The 22,555-nt window shown below is 44.7% G+C and overlaps 1 protein-coding gene across 1 annotated transcript in view; it reads right to left on the bottom strand.

Annotated features, from left to right (window-relative positions):
* Positions 1 to 12,328: 12,328 nt before the first annotated feature.
* LOC139276758 (IQ motif and SEC7 domain-containing protein 2-like) overlaps positions 12,329 to 22,555 on the bottom strand; it is a 198,912-nt gene continuing 188,685 nt past the window's right edge. The window contains exons 2-3 of the mRNA XM_070894767.1: positions 14,969 to 14,998; positions 12,329 to 12,365 (exon numbers count right to left, since the gene is read on the bottom strand). Of these exons, the coding sequence (XP_070750868.1) occupies positions 12,329 to 12,365; positions 14,969 to 14,998 (67 nt within the window). The remainder of the gene's footprint in view (positions 12,366 to 14,968; positions 14,999 to 22,555) is intronic.

Raw genomic sequence — 22,555 nt, 5'->3', positions numbered from 1 at the left:
TCAGTTTCTGATGAAATAATAAGAAACTTAATTAAATAATTGTCATTGCACACTGATTCAAGTTTCAGACAACTTTTGAAAACAGTGTGGGATAAGAGTTATTTCTGCAAAGAAAAACATCTGGATATACATGATCTTTTTTTAATCGGAACCAATGATAAAGAAACAAAGATTGACTTATAATTAAAAGTTTCACTTGGTAGAATAGCAATTATATCTAACAAGACTGAAACTATTGAAGTAAGGGAGTTATACCTATCCTGTTAACCCAACAGTAAAAGAGCTTGTTAAGCAAGGAAAACTAAAGTTTTAAGGGATGTCAATTAATTTATCTTTATAAGTTGTATTTTAACTTTACTATAATCACATAATACAGAAACATGTGGTGTGTCATGGTTAGTTTTTGTATTTGAAAAGGCCAAAGATACTGTACTCAAAACATTTGGACCCCAACCAAACCATTGGTGGCTGTAGCACAACCTTTTCAGTGTATGTTTAAGTACTACTGCATGCAGTGTATGCTTAACCTATGCCACATTACTTCAATGTTCAAGAACCTTATTGATTTGAGGAGTAAATCATAAAAAAGTCTGTTTCTTGACATTCAGACCCAGCGAAGTTGGTAATTCTAGGAAAAAAGATTTATTCAACATTACAGATTTACAGTACACAAGTTCACATACCAATTGATATTTTATTGACAATTTCAGCCAATTAATTTTTGATGTTTATTTATCTTTCCAATTTTTACGAAGCAAACTAAAACTTGTCTTCCACAATGCTTGTGCTCTACTCCTAGGGCAACATTCAATATTGAAAAATACCAGTATATCATTTTTCACTATGTACTGTTCTTACTGAAACTCGAGGATAAAAAGCCGTGAACATGACTACTGTAAGACAAAAAATGTAAATGTTGCATTCATTGACTATAAATAATTGTATAACTGCAGAGAGTCACCCAGGGACTATGCAAATAGCAAGCAAGTTAATTAAATCGATAAAAGTAGATCAAGCACAACAAACAAGTAAAGTACTTCAACAATACAAAAGTAAAATACTGCGAGGAGGAGGGAGGGAGGGAGGGAGGGAGGGAGGGAGGGAGGGAGGGAGGGAGGGAGGGAGAGAGAGAGAGAGAGAGAGAGAGAGAGAAAGAGAGAGAGAGAGAGAGAGAGAGAGAGAGAGAGAGAGAGAGAGAGAGAACACAAAGTAAATGATGATTGTAGTTGGCCGATCTTGCTCATCCTTTGGGCTCGAGGTTTAGCACACCTCTTGATAGCAGGCCTGTGCTAGATTGAAAATGATCACTTAAGATGCCTACCGGCAATCGTTTAAATCGGCCATTATGGCCAATTACAAAGTTGCCATTTACAACATATGTTAAGCACGCTGTGATTTCAGGCATATTAAAAGGTGTTCACTCAATAGTCAATTGCTTTAATAAATAAGCTTCTTGAATGAATACTACAGTTCAATGAACTTCTTGTTTGATGGTGTTCAGTTTCTCTCCTCCCAGATCTCTTTCCCTTTTCCTGGTTCTGAATCTTCAGCACTTGGTACATTTGCCCCAGACCTTCCAGAACAGTTGTGGCTTCCTTCCTTCCTTCCCTCTTGAGGATGCTCCTCATCTCCAAATGACCATTGATCTCACTCCCAATGCCAATACTTCCAAATGCCTGTACTCCTTTCATCAGTGGATTGGATCTCAGCTGCCAGACATCATGAGGTCATTGCCTTTGCGCCTGCTGCAATGTACAGGTGTATGGATCGTGGGTGAGAACACGCGAGATCCACACACTCAAATACTCACCCTAGGCTCAGGCATCAGTCATAACTTGGTCGCTGCAGTATTTCCCTTTAAATTGTCCAATGCATATAAGCAGGCAAACGTGCCCGCTATAAGCAATGGGCACTGTAATCTATAAATTGTTAAGGGTTTCTAATTATAGTGTGATTACTGGCCAATTATTGCCACTATTCTATTCAGCTACCGTCCTGAAATCAGCACTTCATAAATCGACTCAGATCAGCACACTCCACAATTCTTTGGCTTCCCTCACATTGAGAGTATGACACACATAGGGCTTGGTCCACGTTACCCATTAACTTAATTGAAACCATTCTAAAATAGAAAGCTTTGCAAAAAGATTTTAACCAGAAGAGAAAATGACATTGCCATAAACTCCCACGACGAGGTCAAACTTCATGATCAGATACCAGTGAAGGACATACATACAGTCTTAAATTCATCAAGATGCCGAACCAGAATGCACAACCCATTAGGTTAAAGTGGATTCAGAATCACCCACCAAAAATGACTGGAACTCTCGCAAAATTAAATCCTGCCTCGAACGCAGCTGCTGTGCAGCATTGTACTGGCTCGGATGTCGTTAGATCCACTATGAACATAGTTTTGTAGGGGGCACAAGAAAGCAATGGCCTGTACTGGGGTGAGTCTATAATCGAATTTTAGTGCTGCACTATCAAAACAAGGGAGTGATTGTTGCACTGATACAAATAGGGACGTAAGCAATGAAAAGAGAAAGGGGAGGAGGGTTGAGCAAAGAAGAAAACAGGCAAACACTAAATCAAAACAATTTTTACAAAAATATAAAAAGGGAATCCAAAAGTCTTTTATAGGCATATAAATAGTAAACAGGTAGTAAGAGGAGGGGTCAGGCCGACTAGGGACTAAAATATAGAGGCCTATGCATGGAGGCAGAGGGCATGGCTGAGGTAATAAATGAATACTTTGCTTCGGTCTTTATCAAGGAAGAAGATACTGCCAAAGTCAGTGTGAGAGAGGACCCAAGTACTCCAAAAAAATAACTAGCACGTTTTCCTGTTCTATTTTTTGAATCTGTCCTTTAGCTTCGGAGGGTGGAGCACAATGTCTGCGCTGAAAGAATGATATGCCCCCTTCTGCCCATGCGCGGGGGGAAAAAAAGACGTTTTAAACATGATTGCTATGGGTGCGCATGCCCAGTACAGATCCCGGTCTGCATTCGTCCATTTTTAAAGAGCCTTTTGTGTGTGAAAACTAAGTCTCATTGGAAAAAAAAAAATCAGAGCTGCAATACAAGATGCAATGCAGCTCAAGGACCAAGAATTTCTGACAGGATGAAGTGGAGGCACTGATTACTGTAATTGAGGCCACATGGCAGGAGCTGGACACCAGCAGAGGCCACACAAAAGTTTCCACCAAATACTGGAACCAACTTGCAGAAGATTACTGTGCAATAGTGACCAGACTGAGATCTGGGGGTCAGTGCAAAAAGAAGTGGCAGGACCTTGGTCAAGTAGTTAGTGTAAGTAATATTTTCATTTATTCACTGGAATTGCAATTGTAAATGTGACCATCTGTATGTCCCACCCAGCAGAAAGACACCCTCTCTAAAAAGTTATATTTTCATCTTTGCAGAGGAAAGTGGCACACAACAAATGAGAAAGAACTTGATCAGGAGGGGGCCCGGCAAATCTGCACACACCGACACCCTTGGAATGGTGTGGGCTTCGATGGGTCCTGCCTGCAGAAAAGCAACCACCACTGCACAAGCTGGGCCCACACTCGAGGGAAAGGGCATGTCCTGCAAATTTCACAATCTGGCTTTGCTAAATATTAGGTGCTGCGCGAGCTAGGCATGTTTCGGTTCATGGGGATGTCTCCTTCAGCTACACTTTGGTTGATGCAATGTGCTATCATTCATCGTGGTCCTTCAAATGAGCCTGCTGCCTGTGCTGTGTGAGCCTACTCAGGCCACCCTGCCCCCTCCTCTGCTGCTAACCGTTTGACTGTTCTGTTATATTTTGCAGAACTTGAGGCCAACCCTGACAAGGCTGAAGCCGATGCTGATTCAGACACAAATGAGCCTGAAGAGAACATTTTCTAATCCCACCTTCCAGACCATGGGGGCTGAGGGAGAGGGGATAGATGAAGCCCACATTCTTGTACTCTCTCTGGAGTAGGTGCAGGTGCAGCCCATTGAGGTGCCAGGCCCTTTCCTGAGTGGTATGAGTGTGGGAACATTCCACGGTTTCTCAAACTGAGACTGGGAATTCCACTGGGATGCAGCAAGGCACATCCAGGGCCCCATGGTCCAAGGCTGCGGGTCCCAGTGGGATGCAGCGAGCCACACCCAGGGTGAGGAAGGGAAGGAAAACTCGACAGTGCTCTCCTGAGGTGCAGGATCTAACAGAGGTAGTCCAGATGATGGCAATGAGTGCAGAGAGCATTGACCTTACACGATCACTCCTGGACTCCATCAGTGGGGTGGATGATGAGGTCTTGGGACTGTCGGGAAAAGTAACAACACTTTCACGAGAAATGGGAACACTTTCAATGAACATGAGGGAGGGAATGTTGGAGGTAGTTGAGATACTGTCAGGAGAGAATGTCGGAGTTAGCTGCTGCAATAAGGGAACGCACCCAGACCCCACACCACTGACAGAATCAAAGTGTCACTCCCACTCCAATCCCTAGACCAGCCTCTGAAGAGGCTCAAGCTGGGCCTTCCACATCACCACCTGCCCCCCACTCACTTTTTCCCACTTGCCCCACCACTCAAGGTCGATGCCCTAGTGTGGACCATATCCAGGTCAGCGCATGATTAGAACGGGAAGCTAGGGATTCAAATTAGGTCATTTGGGGCAACCAGGTCTAATGCAATTCTTTAATTTTAGATTTTTTTTCAAAGTACCACCCCACCACCAACCAAACGTCTCCTCACCAGTCAGCCGGCAGAATCGCTCCCTCGCCCGGATAAAGGACTGTGTCCACTATCCCCACCCGCCCCCACTCCTCCCCCGGGCTTCTTTTGAAGCTGCTGCACAGTATAAAGGTTCTCATCCCTTCAGTTTGGCTACCACACCCTCCCAGCCACCCCGGGCTTCTTTTGAAGCCGAATTCCCAAGCCTGTGACCAGGTGAGGAATCGATTCTGCCGGCTGGCCCTCGAGCCCAGTTTGGAGACATTCGCTGGTGTCGTAGCACATTGAAAAAAATCCAAAATTCAAGAATTGTATTAGACTTCCATTTTCTACATTTTATGTTTGAAAAAAATTAAGCTTCATGATGCATATTTAGTGTTCTTGGCTCCCTCCAAAACTTTGCATAAAAACAATGGCGCCTTTCTGCGCCAATTTTTTTTAATGTGCACTGGTTTTTCCTCAAGTGCCCAGAAAGTTTTTTGGAAGTGGTCACATACACTGTCCTACAAAAAATGCAAGTTGGCCAAACTTGCATAAATGTGAAAAACTGGCACAGACATCAGGTTACGCCCCCTTGACGCAAAAAAAAACTAGCCTTAAAAAATCCTAAATAACTGCGTTACGCTGGCGCATAAACTTTGGGGAAACTTGGATATTTTAAATTTAGGCAAAAAAAAGCGGCGCACGCCAAAAAAATGGCACAAATAACTGGGGAAAATTGAGTCCATTGGATGGGATGGGATAAAAATTGATGAGGAGGTACTAGAAAAGCTGGCTGTACTTAAAGTAGTTAAGTCAGCAGGACCACATGGAATGCATCCTCGGATGCTGAGGGAAGTAAAGGAAAAATTGCAGAGGTGCTGGCCATAATCTTCTAATCCTCCTTGAATATGGGGGTGGTGCCAGAGGACTGGAAAATTTCAAATGTTACACCATTGTTCAAAAAAAGGGTTTAAGTATAAACCCAATCAGTTAAACCTCAGCAGTGGGGAAGCTTTTAGAAACAATAATTAGGAACAAAATTAACAGTCACTTGGACATGTATGGATTAATTAAAGACAGCCAGCACGGATTTGTTAAAGGCAAATAGTGTTTAACTAAATTGATTGAGTTTTTTGATGAGGTAACAGAGGGTTGAAGAGGGCAATGGGGTTGATGTGATGTACATGGACTTTCAAGCAAGACCTGGCAGGCAGGGGAAGGCCAGCTCCAAGAACAAGGTGGAGGTTACACCACCTTCTTGAAAGGCAAGCCAGAAGAACAACGACGCCACCTCCATGAAGTTGGTTTCGCCATCAAGGATGAGCTGGTCGACCGCCTCAGACACTCCGCCTGCGGGATTAGCGAACGTCTCATGACTCTCCGGCTCACCTCATACCGGGGGAACCAATGCGCCACAGCTATCAGTGCGTATGCCCCAACACTCGACGCAACAGATGAGGCCAAAGAGGGATTTTACTCGAACAATCCCTGTCCCGCTTCCCTATGGACGACAAACTGATCCTCCTCGGCGACTTCAATGCCAGAGTCGGTAAGGATATAGACCTCTGGGGAGATGTGATTGGCAGTGATTGGGTAGAGAAAACCAACTCCAGCGGTACCTTGCTCCCGACAAAATGCCTAGAACACTACCTTGTCATCACCAACATCTTGTTCTGCCAGGAGGGACAAGTACAAGGCTACACCCTCACTCCAAGCACTGGCACCTGCTCAACTACATCATCGTTCAAGCGAGGGATTGCAGGGACATGTGCACCGTGCCACGACAGGAGCAGACGACTGCTGGATGGACCACCGTCTAATCCGTTCCGTCATCACATTAATACAGCCCCAAAGCGATGATGGCAACAGAAGCACTGCCGCGGAAAATATCAATGCCAGGGCATTCAAAGACACAGCGACAGAGCCCTATACAGCCAGTGCCTCACTGCCAACCCGACGACCATCGATGACCCGAAGATGCAGAATACCCAGTGCTTGGTCTGACCTCCAGGCCATCATAACCAGTCCCTGTGAAGAGACGCTCGGTCACTCACAACCAGGAAACAGCTGGACTAGTTTGATGAGAATGACCAGGAGCTAATAAACCGCAAGTGCAGGGCATTTATGAACCTAAAGCAACAACCCAACTCGGGAGCAGCAAAGCAGCTCTACAGACAGCTGAAGCCCGAGGTCTAACAAAAACCCATGACCTAAAGAACAGATGGTGGATGGAGAAAGCACAGAAGATTCAGCAGTCAAGTCCACCTATGGCCCAAGCACCCATGGCCCCAAGCCCACTGCTGGCCAAGAATGGAGAGACACTCATCAAGGACACTGAGGCAGTCAGGGCCCACTGGAAGGAGCACTTCGAAGGTTTCCTTAATCGAGACTCTGCCTTTGACACACGTGTCCTCAACTCCATCCCGCAGCATGCTACCCACCACAATTTCAGCAAAACCCCAGCCCTGCACGAGGTAAGAAAAGGCCATCCATTAGCTCAAGAACAACAAGGCATCAGGAGCAGATAGAATCCCCACAGAGGCACTAAAGTATGGCAGAGAGGCACTATTGGTGCAAATGCATGACCTTGTCTCTCATCTGGAAGGAAGAGTGCATGCCTGGTGATGTCAGATGCTGTAATCGTGACATCTTTAAAAAAGGGGACAAGTCCGACTGCGGCAACTACAGAGGAATCTCCCCGTTGTCCGCCACTGGGAAAGTCATTACTGGAATCCTCCTCAACCGTCTTCTCCCTGTGGCTGAGGAGCTCCGCCCAGAGTCAGTGCGGATTCCATCTGCTACGGGGTACAACGGACATGATCTTCACGGTACAACAACTGCAAGAAAAATGCAGGGAACAGCACCAACCCTTGTACATGACCTTCTTTGACCTCACAAAGGCATTTGACACTTAACTGCGAGGAAGTATGGAGAGCCCTCCTCAGTTTCAGCTGCCCCCAAAAGTTTGTCGCCATCCTCTGCCTGCTCCACGACGACATGCAAGCCGTGATCCTGACCAACGGATCCACCACTGAACCAATTAACATCTAGACCGGAGTCAAGCAGGGCCACGTCATCTCGCCAACCCTCTTCTCGATCTTCCTCGCTACAATGCTGGAGTGGAACTAATCTATAGAACCAGAACTCCAAGCCATCATCAACATCTTCACCGAGGCATACGAAAGCATGGGCCTGACAGTAAACATCCGTAAGTCAAAAGGTCCTCCACCAACCTGACCATGCCATACAACACTGCCCCCTGGTCATCAAAATCCATGGCGCGCCCTTGGACAACATGGACCACTTTCCATACCTCAGGAACGTATCACCAAGGGTAGACATAGACGTTGAAATCCAGTGTAGCCTTTGATCGCCTGAGGAAGAGTGTGTTCGAAGATCAGGCCCTCAAATCTGACATCAAGCTTATGGTCTACAGAGCTGTAGTGATATTCGCCTTCCTGTATGGCTCAGAGACGTGGACCATGTACAGTAGACACCTCAAATCGCTGGAGAAATACCACCAACGATGTCTCCGCAAGGTCCTGCAAATCCCCTGGGAGGATAGACACCAACGTTACTGTTCTTAATCAGGCCAACATCCCCAGTATCGAAGCACTGACCACACTCAACCAGCTCTGTTGGGCAGGCTACATTGTCCGCATGCCCAACAAGACTCCCAAAGCAAGCGCTCTAGTCGGAACTCCCACATGGCAGGTAATCCCCAGGTGGGCAGAGGAAATGTTTCAAGGACACCCTCAAAACCTCCTTGATAAAGTGCAACATCCCCACCGACACCTGGGAATCCCTGGCCAAAGTGGAGAAAGAGCATCCGGGAGGGTGCCGAGCACCTCAAGTCTCATCGCTGAGAGCATGCAGAAAACAAGCGCAGGCAGTGGAAGGAGCACGAGGCAAACCAGACTCCCCACCTACCCTTTCCTTCAACGACTGTCTGTCCCACTTGTGACAGAGACTGTAGTTCCCGTATTGGACTGTACTGTCATGCGAGAACTCACTGAGTGGAAGCAAGTCTTCCTCGATTTCGTGGGACTGCCTATGATGATGGACTTCCAAAAGGCATCTGATAACATGCTACATAATAGGCTATCCAGCAAATCGTTGAAGGTGGCAGGGCAGATTGAGAAAGCAGTTAAAAATGCATACGGGATCCTGGGCTTCATAAACAGAGCCAGAGTACAAAAGCAAGGATGTAATGATGAACCTTTATAAAACCTTAGTTCGGCCACAACTCGAGTAGTGTGTCCAATTCTGGGCACCACACTTTAAGAATGTGACGGCCTTGGAGAGGCTGCAGAAAAGATTTGCAAAAATGGTTCCCATTTAACCCCTTGTAACCTGTATTACACCACCACTAGAAGGCCTACCTGTTGGAGTCTCAAGGGATTCCAGCATCCCTTGGGAGCACGGTATATAAGCAGGCCACCCACGAGATACCTGCACTCGAGTTGCATTAAAGGAGCTAAGGGCGATCCTCCTAACAACCTGTGGCCTCATGAAGAATCTCCCTCCGGCAAAACCAATAGTGAAGTCCTACGAATTGTGTACGCTGGTCCAGGAGGACCTAAATACGAAGGAAAGCGTTTTGATGACAAGATATCGGTTCTACACGTGTCAGCGATCGGAGGGCCAGGATGTGGCAAGCCTACACGTGTCAGCGATCGGAGGGCCAGGATGTGGCAAGCTATGTCGCTGAACATTGTGAATTTGAGGGATTCCTAGAACAAATGCTCAGAGACCAGATTTCGCAGAGTAAAGAAGTTTCGGCCAGTACTGTGCCTAAAGTAATGCTGGTTTTGAGCAGAAACATACATGGCAGAACGTACACGCTGGTTGCTGCTGCCCGACCTCAGATGACCCAGAGTCCGCCATCAATCGTTAATGCGAGGCAGTTAACATCTTGTTGACGCTGTGGAGGTGATCATCGGTTCCATCAATACCGCTTTAAACGCTATGCGTGCAACGGTTGCAGAACAATGGAACACCTCCAGCAAACGTGCATGTGAGCTGCGAATCACCAAGTTGCAGAGGAAAATCGATCCCCTGGGGATCAGGCTGAATTGGAGACTTGTAGCGAGGAAGCAGAAGTGTACAGGGTACACACATTCACTACGAAATGTCCACCAATAATGTTGAAAGGTGAACTGAACAGAATTCCAGTATCTATGTAACTGGACACGGGTGCGAGTCAGTCCATAATGAGTAAAAAGGCCTTCGACAGGCTTTGGGGCAAAAAGGCACACAGGCCCAAGTTCAGCCCCATTCATACCAAATGAAGGACGTACACCAAGGAACTAATCCCTATAATTGGCAGTGCAGAAGTCAATGACGGAGCAGTACACGAATTCCCGCTGTGGATTGTGCCAGAGGATGGCCCATTATTTGACACAAGCTGGCTGGGAAAAATCCGTTGGAACTGGGACGACAACCGAGTGCTTTCGTCCGTTGACGACGTCTCATGTGCCCGGGTTCTGAGCAAGTTCCCATTGTTGTTTGAGCCAGGCATTGGAAGCTTCTCGGGGGCGAAAGTGCAGATCCATTTGGTTCCCGGTAGGCAACCCATCCACCACAATGCACGGGCAGTACCGTACATGATGTGTGAGAAAGTAGAAATTGAGCTGGACAGGCTGCATCGAGAAGGCATCATCGCGCCGGTGGAATTCAACGAATGGGCTAGTCCCGGTACAAAAAGGACGGCACGGTCAGAATTTGTGGGGACTATAAAGTAATGATTCAACGTTTTTCGCTACAGGACCAGTACCCGCTACCCAAGGCAGACAACTTATTTGCGACCCTGGCTGGAGGGAAGACTTTCACCAAGTTGGACCTGACCTCGGCCGACATGACGCAGGAGCTGGAAGAGTCTTCGAAAGGCCTCACCTGCATCAACACGCACAAAGGTCTGTTCATCTATAACAGGTGACAATGGGCCGTACTTCACCAGTGCTGAATTCAAAGAATTTATGACCCGCAATGGGATCAAACACGTCACATCTGCCCCATTCAAGCCCGCATCCAACGGCCAGGCAGAACGGGCAGTTCAGACCAAAGCTTGAAACACGTGTCGGAAGGCTCCCTGCAGACTATGCTGTCCCGAGTGCTGCTCAGCTACCGTACCAGACCCTATTCACTCACCAGGGTTCCCCCAACCGAGCTGCTCATGAAAAGGGTGCTAAAAACAAGGCTCTCTGTTGGCAACCCTATCTCCATGATCACGTGGCAGACAAGCGGCATCAACAAAGTGTGTACCATGACCGCGCAAATTTGTCACGCGATATTGAGATGAATGATCCTGTGTTTGGGCTCAATTATGGACATGGTCCCAAATGGCTCGCTGGCACGGTCACAGCCAAAGAGGCGAATAGGGTGTTTCAGGTCCAATTGATCAATGGACAAACGCACAGAAAACATTTGGACCAAATCAAATTGCAGTTCACTTACAGCTATGAACAACCTGAAGATGACATCACCAACTCTGACCCTCCAACACACACACACACACACACACACACACACACGTGGCAACTGACATCATGTTTGACCACGAAGCCGAACTCACCATCCCCAGCAACCCGGCAAGGCTGGCTGCCCAACAGCCCAGTGAAGAACAAACCAACCAACTCGCCCATACCCACATTGGTACCGAGACAATCAACAAGGGAGCGAAAAGCCCCAGATTGCCTCATCTTGTAAATACTTGTACTATTGACTTCATGGGGGAGTGATGTTACGTATTTAACCCCTTGTAACCTATATTGCACTACCATCAGAGGGCTTACCTGTTGGAGTCCCAAGGGATCCCAGCATCCCTCGAGAGCACTGTATATAAGCAGGCCACCCACGAGGTACTTGCACTCTGGAGTCACAATCAAGGAGTTAAGGTCACACTCGCTCATTGTACAGAGTACTCAGTTTCATCCTTTATTATGAGCATAACAGTTACAAGGATGAGGGACTTCAGTTACCTGGATAGATTGAAGAAACTGGGGTGTTCTCCTTAGAGCAGAGAAGGTTGAGGGGAGATTTTATAGAGGTGTTAAAAATCATGAGGGGTATAGACAGAGTAGTTAGAGAGAAACTATTTCCATTGGCAGAAGGGTTGAGAACCAGAGGACACAGATTTAAGGTGAATGGAAGAACCAAAGGCGTCATGAGGAAAAACATTTTTACACAGCAAGTCGTTAGGATTTGGAATTCACTGCCTGAAAAAGGGTGGTGGAGGCAGATTCAATTGTGGCTTTCAAAACAGAATTGGTTAAGTACCTGAAGGAAAAATAACTGCACAGCTACAGGGAAAGGGCGTAGGATGAGCTTATGTGCTCTTCGAGTGAGCCGGCACAGGCTTGATGGGCTGAATGGCCTCTCTCTGTGCTGGAATATTCTATGAATCTATATGCTATGCTTTATGCAAACTTGCACAGCATAAGTAAGTGGTTTTAAAAAAGATTGCTAAAGTAAATCAAAAATGGCTCGACATTAACGCACTACAAAAATCCTGAAGATTTAGCACCAGAAAGAGAGCACGAGAGGAAACGAGGGAAGGGGGGGGGGGAAGAGAGAGAGCAAAAGCAAGAGCGAGTGCAGGATCTTTGTCTCTGTGGTTGAAGGCTCAGCCTGCTGGGCTGTCAGAGGGCTACAGATTTTTGCCTCAGTTTAATTAACCTGGAATGTAAATAAAAGCAAAATTCATAGTTCAGCAGTTTCATGTCCATGCAGACTCAGCTGTGCACATGAGAAATGTCAGGAGTTAAGACAGATACCCATAAGCACAGAGCTATCTTTTTAAATTTTAAATGAAAATAAATCTCACTTTAAATGAGCATGACTTCATAGGCCTGTCAACTTCAAGCAAAAGTACTTTCACTGTAACCCCACAGCATGTGTTTAAAGTCAGTCCTACACTTTTTTGATGTCAGGATTGACCCTTGAAGTCCATTTCAGCAAAGGCCATCAGAACAGCATCTTGTGGCATTTGGCACAATTAGACAGGTAGAGCCCCACTAATTAATGACCGGTAGCTACCATGCAAGTCCATAGAATTTGCATGTTTTACAGAACAAGATCAGTGTTTTTAATTCAAAACTGGTCCCCCAACTGAACTCAATGTGTTGTACAAATTAAAAAAGACCAAGATTAAGAAAATACAAAGTGCTGGGTGTGGATTCATGCCCACGATTCCTCACATACAGGAAGTTTCCAATCTCAGCTCTACTATCGCAGAGAAACAGAATAGTGGGTCTATATTTTCCCACCGGAAAGGTGGAGGGGCAGTGGAAACAACACTCGACTACAGCCCACTCAATCTTGTACTTCGTCCAAGCAGTGTTGCCGATACTATGAAATAATTTGCCGACTCCTGCAGGAGAAGCCGAGTCAAAGCTTCATTTTAAATCAGTTAAATTAAACTAAGATACAATTAACCTACATCTAGTCACATCACTGGGATACATACTGTGGAAAAATGTCTTGGAGAATCATTTTTCTGTAGCTCTTAAAAGGCAAATCTAAAAAGGGTTATTTGAAGTAAATATTCTCTCTGCATCTGTTTATAATTGTAATATTTTCAATTTAAATGCATCATGTTTCTTCAATCTCATTACTTTATTGAATATTTTCCTTATATGATGACTGGTGATAATACACGTAAAAGGGTCTATGTGTTACTTAAAGCTGTTGTAATGTGAATGCCCAGCATTTACAAGAGGAAGTAGCTAAATCACGCATCACTCATTAGCATCCTCAGCAACTACATCATTAAAAAACACCATTTAACAAAAGCTAAACAAGATCATCGGGGCTGTTACTAGATTTCTCTTATTGCACATTTTCTTTGATCCAGACTATAATGCTTAACCCATCAGGTAGTATCCTTTTGTATACACAAGTTGCCAGTGCAGTTCTCTGCTCAACAGATGCAGCCTGTTGGACCACCTGCTGGTTTTGTCTTACTAAACAGGAAACAACATTTTCAGCCTCTCCGTCCTGTTTATGCTGTTTTCCCCCATTTGCTCTTATTGCCTTTTTGCCATCTACTATTCTCCAATAAATGGCAGGGAAATGAATTGCTTGCCGAGGCTGCTCTTCAGTCAGCTTCAAACACAGCACAGTTTGAGTATCCCTCTTGGAATAAGGGCCTCACCTCAACTTGCCACTTCTCCAAGTAGTTTGTGAGTTGCAAGGTGGTCTGTGGTTCACTGCAAATATCTATCATACAGATTTAGCTCATCATTTCGATATCTACTGAATACTCCAATTCCTAGGGATGCGTTGGAAATGCATAGATTTTAATCTTTAGAAAAATTGACAAAATTAGAAACCAAAAAAAAATCACTGCTACCATCTTACTTTTATTACTATGTATCTATCTTTCTGTCAAATGTTAGTGTCGCTAGACCAAAAGTTTTCAATGCAATTTGTTCCACTATAGAAACAAATTTGTTGCTGCAAGATTGTGTAGAAATAGAATGCTTACAAAGACCTACTGCAAATTAATGGTGACAATTTAACAAAGTAGTCAAATTGCCCATTTTATCGAACTGCAAAAATAACATAGCACAGGTGTAGCACGAAAAATGTTCAAAGCACCACACTAAGAACTTGCTTTCTGTAGCAGGAAATTACAAACTCGTTAGTAAAACTTGGATGTTAGATTTGTTAAATGTTAAACTCGTGGGTGTCAGCAATACGTACAAATCAATTCTTGTTGTACAGTTTCAAGCAATAGGACCTAAACTGAACAGATTAGAATATACTACAGTATTACTATAAATCAGTATCAATTATTGTAGTACCAAATGGTACAATATTTTGCCTCAAACAAAAAACCAATACTTTCCACATTGAATATCGACACAATAGATGTAAATTACCTAATTGGTTGCATTTCTATTTAAAGCCATCACAGTAAAAAATATTTTATTAAAGCAGCTACAAAACAGCAATCTAGTGTCATGCATGAAGCTTAATCATTTAACAACTCACTGTATTGTAATAGAATAGAACTTAACTCATTTACCAAAAAAAAAGATTGTTGCACAAATGAGCAACACAGATGAAATAAGTTTCATTGCAGATTGTACTGAGGCATCAAAAGGTAACAATTAATGAATCCAAATTTTTTGCATTGAAAGCACAAGTTCCACTGCATACAGATTTTAGGTGTAATCAGCCAACCGATAAGGTAGAAATCAAAGGGCACAGTTTCATTAAAGAACTACACTCCAATGGGACAATCATGACATGAACAGTGGTGACTGAACACAAACCTGACACTTGTTGAGCTCTCTCCTTCGTACCTGTGAAGTAAAAAGGAGGAATAATTAGTACAAAAATAAACCATGGAAAGGATTTTAACAAGCTTTTCATCTCAATTAGATGCTTTCAAATCAACTACCAAGGTAGAAGTAACAATTCCCCAGATTCAGTTTGAAATCAAATTCTCAAGTGAACTGTTACATTTCTTTTATTCAGCATTATTACAATTGCACAGATATAATACTCAAATTAACAAATTTATTTTAATCAAGCACTGATCAATATGAAAGACTAAATCCACACAAAAGAATACTGAATAAAGTGTTATACAATTCATTTTTTTGGAAAAATAATTGAGGATTAGCGGCTCAATTTTCCCCAATGTTGTTTTTTGGCACATTGCCAGAATTACGCCCGTTTTTTTTGGGCCCCAACTACTCAAAAAAAAAGTTTCTCCATTCTATTTTTTGAAATTGGTGTCACAGCCTGTCTTTCAGTTTCGGGGGGGGGGGGGGGGGGGGTGGAGCCCAATGTCTGCGCTGAAAAAATTATGCTGCCCCTTCCACACATGTGCGAGAAAAAAAAAGGACGTTTTTGACGTGATTGCTATGGCCGCGCATGCCCAATACAGATCTCAGTCTGCATTCGGCCATTTCTAAAGAGCCAGTTGTGTGAGAGAACTTTAATTCTCATTGGAAAAATCAACTGCAATACAAGATGCAACACAGCTCAAGGACCAAGAATTTCTTACAGGATGAAGTGGAGGCACTGGTTACTGTAATTGGGGCCAGATGGCACGAGCTGGACACCAGCAGAGGTCACATAAAAGTTTCACCAAAAAGAAAAGAAACGCTGGACCCAACTTGCAAAAGATTACCGTGCAACGGTGACCAGCCCGAGTTCTCGAGGCCAGTGCAAAAAGAACTGGCAGGACCTTGGTCCAGTAGTTAGTGTTATGTATGCAACCCTATGTAACCAGCACTCTACCGCCACCAGAGGGCGTATCTGTTGGGAGTCCCAAGGGATCCAAGCATCCCTTGGAAGCACTGTATATAAGCAGGCCTCCCATGCTGTACCAGCACTCGAGTTAGAATAATGAGACTAAGGTCGTACTTACTCACATCTACAGTACTCAATCACATTACTTTATTCTGGACATATGTTAGTGTAAGTAATATTTTCATTTATTCACTGGAATTGCAATTATAAATGTGACTATCTATATATGTTCCACCCAGCAGAAAGACACCCTCTCTAAAAAGTTATATTTTCATCTTTGCAGAGGAAGGTGGCACACAACAAAAGATAAAGAACTCGAACAGGAGGAGGCCCGGCAAATCTGCACCCACTGACACACTTCGAAGAGAGGGTCACTGCTTTGATGGATCCTGCCTACAGAAAAGGAACCACCACTGCATAAGCTGGGCCCACACTCGAGGGAGAGGGCAAGTGCTACAAATTCTACAGTCTGGCTTTGCTAAATGTTAAGTACTGCACGGGCTAGACATGTGTGTGTTCATGGGGATGTCTCAGTCAGCTACACTTTGGTTGATGCAATGTGCCATCATTCATCGTGGTCCTTCCTGCTGCCTGCACTGTGTTGCCGACTCATGCCACCCTGTCCCTCCTCTGCTGCTAACCATTGGTCTGTTCTGTTATATTTTGCAGAGCTTGAGGCCAACCCTGACAATGCAGTTGATTCAGACACAGACGAGCCTGAAGAGGAGAACATCTTCCAAACCCACCTTCCAAACCAAGAGCATGGGGGGGGGGGGGGCGGGGAAAGAGGGGGAGGGGATGGATGAAGCCCCCACTGTAGTACTCTCTGCGGGAGGTGCAGGTGCCGCCCATTGAGGTGCCAGCCGCTTTGAGTGTACGAATGTTGTTCGGACATTCCATGGTTTCCCATTGTCCTAGGCTGGGGATTCCAGTGGGGTACAGCGAGGCACATTCAGGGCCCCACCATCCGAGGCTACGGGTCCCAATAAGATGCAGCGAGCCACACCCAGGGCAAGGAGGGGAAAGAGAGCTTGACAGCACTCTCCTGAGGCACAGGATCTAACAGAGGTGGTCCAGATGATGGCAATGAGTGCAGACACAGCACTGACCTTACATGATCACCCCTGGACTCCATTAGTGAGGCGGGTGATGAGGTCTCGAGACTGTTGGGAGAAGTAACAACACACTCACGAGAAATGGGAACACTGTCCGGGAACATGGAGGAAGGCAATGTATCAGGCAGCTGATACAATGAGTGGGAACACTGTCCCGGGAACATGGAGGAAGGCAATGTATCAGCTGATACAATGAGTAAGGAACGTCACAGGTAGCTCACTGTCTGAACATGAGGGAGGGAATGTCAGAGTTAATTGCTGCAATAAGGAACACATGCAGACCCCACGCCCATTGAGGGAATCAACTGCCACTCCCACTTCCACCCCCAGATCAGGCTCTGAAGAGCCAAAGCCAGGCCTTGTACATTAATGACTGCATCCCCTCCCCCACCCAAGAAGTGTGCATTACCAGAGATGTTCAAAAGAATAAGCTCGATACCAACCTGAGAAACCAACCTGTGCCAATGCCTGTGGGCAGGGGTGGTGGGGAGTTAACAAGACCAAGTGCAGGGGGCAGTCTTAGAATAAGGTAGAGGAGAGATGGGAGCAGCCTTTCTTTGCTGCTATTATTGTTGTTGTAACTGGGCCTTCTCCAATCTGACAAAGGCCTTTGACAATGTCAACCGCGAGGGTCTATGGAGCGTCCTCCTCCGTTTCGGATGCCCCTAAAAATTCATCACCATCCTCCGCCTGCTCCACGACGACATACAGGCAGTGATTCTTACCAACGGATCCATTACAGACCCAATCCACATCCGGACCGGGGTCAAACAGGGTTGAGTCATCATCCCAACCCTCTTCTCAATCTTCCTCGCTGCCATGCTCTACCTCACAGTCAACAAGCTCCCCCTGCTGGAGTGGAACTAAACTACAGAACCAGTGGAAACCTGTTCAACCTTCGCCATCACCAGGCCAGATCCAAGACCACCCCAACCTCTGTCGTCGAGGTGTAGTATGCGAACGACGCCTGCGTCTGTGCACAGAGGCTGAATTCCAGGACATAGTCGACACATTTATTGAGGCGTACGTAAGCATGGGCCTTATGCTAAACTTCCGGAAGACAAAAGGTCCTCCACCAGCCTGTCCTCGCTGCACAGCACTGCCCCCCAGTCATTAAGGTCCATGGCGCGGTCCTGGACAACATGGACCATTTCCCATACCTCGGGAGCCTCTTAACAACAACAGTCATTCATGACGAGATTCAACACCGCCTGCAGTGTGCCAGTGCAGCCTTCGACTGCCTGAGGAAAAGTGTGTTTGAAGATCAGGACCTCAAAACCGCCACCAAGCTCATGGTCTACAGGGCTATAATAATACCCGCCCTCCTGTATGGTTCAGACATGGACCATGTACAGTAGACACCTCAAGTCGCTGCAAGATTCTACAAATCCCCTGGGAGGACAGACGCACCAACATTAGCATCCTCAACCAGGCCAATATCCCCAGCATTGAAGCACTGACCACACTTGATCAGCCAGACACGAGACTCCCAAAGCAAGCGCTCTACTCGGAACTCCTTCACGGCAAACGAGCCAAAGGTGGGCAGAGGAAACGTTACAAGGTCACCCTCAAAGCCTCCCTGATAAAGTGCAACATCCCCACTGACACCCGAGAGTCCCTGATCAAAGATCGCTCTAAGTGGAGGGCGTGCATCGGGAGGGCACTGAGCACCGAGTCTCATCACAGAGAGCATGCAGAAATCAAGCACAGGCAGCGGAAAGAGCATTCGGCAAACCAGTCCCACACACCCCTTCCCTCAACGACTATCTGTTCCACCTGTGGTTCTCGTAATGAACTGTTTAGCCACCTAAGAACTCATTTTAAGAGTGGAAGCAAGTCTTAGAATCTGAGGGACTGCCTATGACTGTTGTAACTGTTCTCAAATTAAAAGTTTTTTTGTAAGTTATGTATATTTACAAATTTAAAAGTTTGTAAGTGATATTGACGGAAAACTTTAAAGTTTGATACAAGAATATTTTTTATTAAAGTTAAATACAAACAAGTGTTTGTTAAACTCTTGAATAAAATATACTTTACATTATAACTGAGTTATTTCCATTAACACAACATATTACGGAACAGGTCCAAACAGTAAACATGGTCCATTTGGAATAGTTGCCGCTGAGCCTTCAGGCAGCAAAGCGTTCACGGATGAGCTGCTGGTGCAAGGCTCGAGCAATTGTTAAAGGGGTACGACGGCCCGGCCTCCTCCGCCGTCGTGCTCTGGTTCAGGTAGTTGCATGACTTCCTCATCCTCGTCGTCATCTGCATCTTCATCAGCCACTCTCAATCAGGTGGTCGTCTACAGCTGGCTGCCTAATGATGGCTAATTTATGCAGCATGCAGCACACAACAGGAACTGACCTGACCACTATCAGGGTAGTATTGCAATTAGCTTCTGGTAATGGCTCAGGCATCGGAATGGCGGACACGTTGTATTGTCGGTCAGCTTCCCTCCGGGTTATGCGTAGGAGTATCATGAGCCAGGAGGCAAGGCCGAACCCTTTGTCTTCCAGTAACCAGTATTGCCCTTCTGGCTGCTGCTGAAACAGGGCAGATATAGCGCTCTTGCATAGGATGAATGCATCACGGGTGGTCCCAGGGTATCTTGCATCAACTGACATGATGCGATGAATGTCGTCACACACGAGCTGCACATTAACAGAGTGGAAGCCTTTTCTGTTCCTGTATATCCCGGAATCCTCCAAAAGGTGCAGCCCTGTACCTTTGGGAAGCCAGTAATCATGGAGAAGCTCACAGCCCTTTCACGCATTGCCTGAGCGGTCATGGGGAACTTCATGTCATCATTCCTCTGGGAATATAGTGTAGCAGTCACCTGCTGAATGGGGATGTATGTTGCATGTTGAGAAATGGTGCACACAGCCCCAGTTGTGGCCTGGAACGACCCAGATCATAGAATGAAAGTGCAGCTGTAACCTTCACTTCAACTGACAAAGCAGTCCTCCTGACGCTTCTAGGTTGCAGGTCTGCTTTTACTAACTCAGATCTCGGTTACAACTTCTTTGCGGAAACACAGCCTTCTCACAGTCTGCATTACTCAAGTGCAGGTATGAATGCCAGTCTCGATATAGTCTCGATGGCCTCCTGCCCATCATCCTATTGCTCCGAGGTTCCTCATGCAATGACATCGAATCAATTGTCTCCTCTGCAGCACCATCATGCAGAAGGTTTGCACGAGGTATGGCATTGTCAATATTGCCCCCATGATAAAATTGTACATTTGCGAGAAGCTCAAAACAGCAGGAAGGACAAGTTTCTTTGTTGTCTCTCTCAAAGGTCGATGCCCTAGTATGGACTACACCCAGGTTGCTTCGATCGGGAAACACCACCCCACCCCCAAGCTTCATTTGATGTTGCTTGCTGCATATTGTAAGGGTACTCATCCCTTCAGTTCGGCTCCACACCTCCCCCGGGCTTCTTTTGAAGCCGAGCCCATGCCCGAGCGAGGGACCAATTCTGTCAGCCGACGCTCCGACCCTCGAGCCCAGTTTGGAGACGTTCGGTGGTGGCGTGGCACTTTTTTTTTTAAAATCCAAAATTTAAGAATTGCATGAAACTTCCATTTTCTGCATTTTCATTTGGAAAAAATTAAACTTGATAATGCATATTTAACATGTTCTTGACTCCCTCCAAAATTTCGCATAAAAACAATGGCATCTTTTTGATGTTTTTTCTTGAGTGCCTGGAAGGTTTTTTGGGAGTGGTCTCATATGTCGTCCTAAGAGAAATGTAAGTTGGCCAAACTTGCATCATGTGGAAAAACTGGTGCACACATCACATTACGCCCCATATGACGCAAAAAAACACTAAACCTTAAAAAATCGTAACTGAGTTCTGCTGGCGCACAATCTTTGGGGAAACTTGGATTTTTAAAATTTAGGCCAAAAAAAGCAGCGTGCGCAAAAAAAACAGAAATCACTGGGGGGAAAATTGAGCCCTAGATTTTTAGGTTTAGATTTTATTCCCTGAAATTGGGTCAAATATATCTAGAAATCAGCTACAATTTAATACATGATTTTATTTTAGCTGCAAAAAGTATGTTAATTAAAAACCAAATGATTTTGAAAGGAATAAAGTTCTTCAATCGTAAATGTATACAACCATTAAAGTACATAGTCAAAAGGAGTTTGTGAATTTTAACTGTATTCTCAGCATCTTCTCCCTTATGGAATGCATGTGATACAGGTAACTGAAGGCACACTTTGGTGCTGCAGGTCATATGTACAGAGAAGTAGTGATCCCTGCAGTATGGTATGTCAACATCAACCTTTCAAGGTTATATCATGGTCATCCCAGTTTTGAATGTACATTTTGGGGCTGGAGAGGAGGGGAAATTGTTTAATTTATTTGCAAAATCAAAAGACTTATTTATAATGTTGTACAGGTACATTAAACATTTACAGAAAGATTGGAAAATTAAGTTGTAATCCCTACAAACTGAGTTACATGCTTTTGGAAACTACATATTGCATTTTGCACTCAATAAAGGAGCAGTTTAACAAAATTAAATACAGCTCATCCTTATTTCCACTAATATTGAAAATCAAGTTTTGTGATTCTTCTATTTTTATGCCTATAATTAAAAAAGACAAAAATCAGGTTTGATAAAGTGCTTATAGTCAGGCTGGCCCTGTGATTAGACAGGCAAGAAAGTGATTTCTAAATTGGAGGGGTGAGGCATTTGAAGTTTCAATTGAGTTTGGAAAAGCAAACCAAATGAATAACCACCTTGCTGGACTTCATTTAAAGAGTTATTGATTGATAACCAACTATATATGAGCACCACACAGTAAACACAACTTCAATGTAAAAAAAGTCAACAGAAACATGAAAAACATAGCATCCAGTAACACAAGTCATAAATGTTTAATGTTCAAAAGTACATTTGTAAGTACACTATTAAAAGCTTTGTAGAGAAACATTTTTATATCTACTAAGCATAGGTTTTACAACTGCCGACTTGACAACATTTTTGTATGTGGAAACTTTATTTAGTTATATTTATTATATAAATAACTAACACTTTTAGGAAAACATTCTGCTGGAACTATTAGCTGCTTTCTGCATTATGTCACAACCTGGACATTAAAATTAAATCTGTATTGGAATCTACTGGGTCCCATTTTGCATTTCTACTCAAAAAATGTCATGGTTTTGGCTTGAACTTATCAGGTCATCTGAACTTCCAAACATGATTTTGGGGATTCCATGCGACTAAAGCTTTCTCACTCACTTCATGAGGAACTATGGCCAAATAAACTACATCTACTGAATTAACTTAGTCACTAGCTTAGTTACCCCCTTAAAAGAATTCCTGTATGTATGCAAACAATGATCTACATCCAAAAGCCATGCTGACTGCCTCTTCAGATACAATTCCTTAAATGCTCATTTATTACATCCTGTAGAAAACGGAGAAGCCAAAAATCCAGCCAATAATTTTGCTGGTAAGGTACAGATGTG

The sequence above is a fragment of the Pristiophorus japonicus genome, chromosome 12, assembly GCF_044704955.1.
Source record: "Pristiophorus japonicus isolate sPriJap1 chromosome 12, sPriJap1.hap1, whole genome shotgun sequence".
Lineage (NCBI taxonomy): Eukaryota > Metazoa > Chordata > Chondrichthyes > Pristiophoridae > Pristiophorus > Pristiophorus japonicus.
Note: the sequence above shows the minus strand (reverse complement) of the source record. Positions and strands in the feature narration are given on the sequence as shown.